Source organism: Equus caballus, chromosome 17 (genome assembly GCF_041296265.1).
Source record: "Equus caballus isolate H_3958 breed thoroughbred chromosome 17, TB-T2T, whole genome shotgun sequence".
NCBI classification, from domain to species: Eukaryota; Metazoa; Chordata; class Mammalia; order Perissodactyla; family Equidae; genus Equus; species Equus caballus.
In genome coordinates this window covers 14991544-14996608 of record NC_091700.1, presented here as the reverse complement: position 1 = coordinate 14996608, position 5065 = coordinate 14991544, and the positions used below count along the sequence as shown (strand labels likewise).

The window sequence follows — 5065 nt, the reverse complement described above, 5'->3', positions numbered from 1 at the left end:
AAGGGCTCACAGTATCGTGGGGGAGATGAGCACAGTTTCAATTTGGTTTAGCATGGATTGAAGACTATGAGAATGCACAATTGAGAATCAGTATAAACCTGTCTGGGGAGGTCAGGAAAGGCTTGTCAGAAGAGTGAATACCAGAGAAGGGTTCTGAAGAATGAGAGTGCGTTTGCCCACTGGGTGAGGGTTTAAAATAATCCAGGGAGATGACTGCACAACTCAGTAAATTTACTTAAAAAAGGGCATTTACTTAAATGGGTGAATTTTATGGTATGCAAATTCTACCTGAATAAAGTTGTTTAACAGAAATAATCCAGGCAAAGAACAGAAGATGCGAAAGCTCAGATGATGAAATGGTTCATCATCGATGAAACCCCTATATCCTCAACTCCCCTGAAGTTCCCGTTCCCTTCATCTCTTGATTTAACCGAAACCTGGCTCTCCCCTGAAGACAACCTCCCCATATTGTCCTCTCAAGTGGTTTACTGATTTCTTCTCCCACAAAGGTCATATCACTGGGCCTGAAGCGGGCCAGGGGGGTGATCCCTCATTGCTGTTTCTCAATTATTTCTTCCTCTTCAGTAGAACAGCCCAGCTTTATATTTCACGTCATCAGACCATACTAGACAGTACCCTGACTTGCCATCTATAGATGGCAGGTTCTTCTCTCAGTATTTTACAATTTAGTAAATGGCCACTCCATTGTTTTAGTTGCTCAGGCCAAAACCCTTAGAACCAAACTGACTTTTCTTTATCAACCTACATCCACTCCATTAGGAAATCCTATTGGTTCAAACTTCAAAATATATCCAGAATGAAACCACCCAGGGTTGCCGTTCCCACTGTGGTCAACCATGAGCTAAATTATTGCAGTTGTCTCCCAGCTGGTCTCCTGGAGGCCATGCTGGTCACCCTACCATCCATAAGTGATGCTTTAAAACATAAAGCAGATTATAAACACACTAATCCAATAATGGCTTCTCATGTCACTCAGAGTAAAGCTCGTCTCCCCATAAAGAAGGCCCTCGGGGCTCTACGGGCACTGTCCCCCTTGTTCGTTCTTCTCTAGCCACGCTCACCTACTTGCTTCTCTGGAACATGCCAGGCCTACTGCCACCTCTAGACTTTCGCAAATGGAAAATGAAGGCTATTTTAACAGCATACTGACAGAGTTAGACTTTCCTTTGAGAGATTTTGGTCAAGGAACGGAGTATTTGAGAGGGCTAGAGTAGACGCAAGGAGCTGATATAGGCAGCAATATCACCTTCTCAGACAAAAAATGTCTAGCTCTTCCTTTAAAGGTCACCCTATATCATTCTATGGCCCAGTTTTTGTTTCCTCCCAACTCCTAAGACACGTTATTTCTTACTTTCTCCCCCTCAACTACCAACCCATTTCCTTTGACCTTCAAACATGCACCGATCACGTCATCTCAAAAACAAAAACAACCCTACAACACTTTTGTCCAATTCTTTTCTCTCATTTTCCTTTAGAATCACAAAAGTGACAAATCTGGAAGATATATTTTAGCCCAAGCCTCTCTTTTGCAGAATCAATTAAGCTTGAATACGTTCAATATGTTGTACATGCTGCATATTTCACTGGTCCTGGAAAATGACAAAATTGAAGCAGTGAACATTTAAACAACTGGACACCTCATTTATCTACAAAACTTCTATTTTAATGTCCCTTATCAATTCATCTTGTCAACACTTATCTTATTCAAACTCCAGAAGTCAGAACTTTATTATCCGTACTGCCATATAGGAATCCTAAAGCGTTACAATACTCCACAAGTGAATGGAACTTTCACAGCCTTTACCTTAAATAGACAGTATTTAGTTGTAGAAAATACCAAGTTATTTAGAATGGGATTTCAAAACTCCATTCTTCTGGTAAGGTGTTTTTTATTTTTTTTTTTATTTTTTTTTTAAAGATTTTATTTATTTATTTATTTTTCCTTTTTCTCCCCAAAGCCCCCCAGTACATAGTTGTATATTCTTCGTTGTGGGTCCTTCTAGTTGTGGCATGTGGGACGGCTGCCTCAGCGTGGTCTGATGAGCAGTGCCATGTCCGCGCCCAGGATTCGAACTAACGAAACACTGGGCCGCCTGCAGCAGAGCGCGCAAACTTAACCACTCGGCCACGGGGCCAGCCCCCCTGGTAAGGTGTTTTTTTTTTTTTTTTTTGATGTGGAAGATTGCCCCTGAGGTAACATCTGTTGCCAAATCTTCCTCTATTTTGTTTGCTGGACGCTGCCACAGGCTTGATGAGCACTATGTAGGTCCATGCCCAGGATCCGAACCCACAAACCCCGGGCCGCAGAAGCAGAGTATGTGAACCTAACCACCACACCACCCAGCTGGCCCCTGGTCAAGGATTTTTTAACCTCAGGTATTAAACCAACTTTTTTCCCCTCTTCAAAGCAGTTAAAACTACAATAGCTCTTTACTTTGCCTCACACGCATCTCTTCTGGAATAGGCTCTTGAGATGCCTCCTCCAATTCAAGATTTCTACCTTCCAACGTTGGAGTGTCATTTTCATTCATATTTATCATATTTGCCTGCTTTCTGAGAGAGAAATATCTCCTCAGCAATTTTAGCTCTAATCATCTCAATATTTAAATCCTTTCTCAGTTGACTGGCAAAATGTGATGCAGCCATCCTGCCAGGCAAAAGAAAGGTAGACAACTTATATAGATTTTCACATTATTTAAAAAATTAAGATTCCAGTTCACCTCCTGCCCCAACTCAGAGCATTCTGACATAAAAATTTTTCAGTACAAAATGGAATAAATATGTGACACTGCAAAGTGGGAAGAAAGCAAAAGATAGTACAGTCTATTTTGGGGTTCTACATAGGGCCTTGCTTGACAGATGAAGTGCAGCCCAGGAAGCGATGGGCCATGACACAAACAAGAGGCTCTAGGCTCACCGCACAGCATTACAAAGTGACAAGAGTGAAGGAAAGGAGAGGATAGGGAGAGTAAGCAAAGGACAGTATACAGAATCGTTTCCTAACCTTTCCCTGTGATGAAGGCAGGCAGCCTGGCAGTTTTTCTCAAGCCAAAAAACAAAACAAAACAAACACACGAGATGCCTATTAGACAGACAGGGATGATAAGCAGGCAGTTGGATATACAAGAGTGAGCAAAAGATGGGTTTTTAGAAGAATTACCATGGTCACACAGAAGGATAGCCATACAGTTTGCCATTTGAGGGCATAATGAAATTATTTTCGGCCATGTAAGAAATCACATTGTTTAGCTGGCACATACTCTTTTCTTAGAAAGATTCTTGAGAACGTGTTCAAGCCAAACAAGGGAGAAGGACAAGAAACAGGATGCCATGTGTTCCAGGAAATCCTTCATTCAAATGAGGAAAAGAATAAAGGAAAGTGGAAAGTCTAAGGGAGTCACCTATGCAGCTGGTATAGAAAACAACCAAGCCCAACGGGAGAAAGATGACTGATTCTCCACAAGTGTTGCTGGCTCAAAAGAAAAAAAAAGAAAGAAAAAGGGGACGGTCTGCCAATAGGAAGATAAAAAGTTCTAAGCAAACTAGACTCTTCAACAACAAGAACAACTGAGACAGTCCACTAGAAAACTCCAAAGAAAAATCTGCACAAGAAATGCAACCCATTAAAATGTTACGATCAACAGAGTATACAAAAAATGAGAATTCTTCTGACTTGGATGCTAATAACACTCTCCTGTAAGAGCCCAGGGGAAGTGCCAAAGGACTCTACTTTTCAGTAAGCATGCTCCTCTACTATTTGACTTCCCACCTCCTGGAAGTATTAATGTGCTAAATGTTAAAGAAACAATAAACCATTAGTTACTTTAAAATACAGCGTAGCACTATACACCACAAAGAGAGACAGCCTGCATGCAAAAGCTTGAGTTAATAGCAAAGGCGTGTTTAATTGTCACCTAAACCAGCACAGGTGGTTAGTATCATCGCTGTTACACAGGTGAGGGAGAGAACTGCCCGCGCTGGCACAGCCAACAGGCGCTGGAGCTGGGATCTCAAGCCCCGCAGCCTGGCTCCTCACATCACTACATCCAAGTTCCCCTCTTGGCTGAGTGGAGTTTCTTCCAGCTTGAAAGTCTAGAATGCCTTCATCTTGCTTGCCTAGAGGTTCCCAACCAGGGCGGTTTTAGATGTCGCCGGCTCTGGGAGCAGCTAATGGAATTGAAGGTCGGGGCCAAGGATGCTAATCATCGTCCCGCCCCAGAGGCCAATCACGGCCCAGTGGTGAAACGCTGACTGCTACATAGATTATGGCAACAAATATTTACTCTTCTGGAGGACGGAGGCATCGGCTGCGGGAAGGACAGGTGACTGGTCCTAGAGGAGCCTCCCCCGAGAGGAGTCCAGCTCGCCGCCGCCCACCTCAGACCCTTCCAGACCTTCTAGGAGGAGGCGAGCCAGCGCCCTTCCTCCAGCTCCCAGCACCCACCTCCCTGAGGCAGCCTGTAGCGTGAAACCTCAGTCAAACCCAAAGGAAAGAAACGCTCCGTATCTGGAGAGCCGCCGCTGCCGCCGCCTCGGAGCAGCGCCGCCTACACCTGAGCCGCCCAGAATCCGAACTTCCCACACCCAGCCTCTGATTGGAGGGCCTTTGAGCAACCCCGCGGGGAAAGGGGCCCGCCCCTTCTTTTTTTGACGAGGCTTGCGATTTCGTCCGTCCCTGCGCTATTCGAATTGATTGAAAGGTGAACGGACTGTTCAAAGGATGGGCGCGTCCGACGCGATTATGGCTGAGGATCGGGGACGGGGCGCTGGTGAGGCGGTGCGGTCCGTAAACCGCCTGGAGCTCCAGGGCCCCAGCATCCGAGGAAAGGTGAAAGCGCTCCTCGGAGCAGAAGGGACTCAGTGTTTGCAGGGCTTTTAATGTCCTTGTTTAGTCACACAAATCCAGCACAACTTATTGGAAGGTTTTCTTCACTTAATATTTTTTAAAAAGGGTTTACTACCCCAGAATTCTCCTTACATCGCTTAGCGTTACTTTCCAACATCGCCAGGCTTTTTTTTTTTCATCCGGTTTTTATTGAGGTAA

General features: G+C 44.6%; 1 protein-coding gene across 1 annotated transcript in view; it reads left to right on the top strand.

Annotated features, from left to right (window-relative positions):
* The first annotated feature begins 4762 nt into the window (after positions 1–4762).
* Positions 4763–5065, top strand: part of LOC138918605 (uncharacterized) — a 60588-nt gene continuing 60285 nt past the window's right edge. Inside the window, exon 1 of the mRNA XM_070240550.1 lies at positions 4763–4849. Within this exon, the coding sequence (XP_070096651.1) occupies positions 4763–4849 (87 nt within the window). The remainder of the gene's footprint in view (positions 4850–5065) is intronic.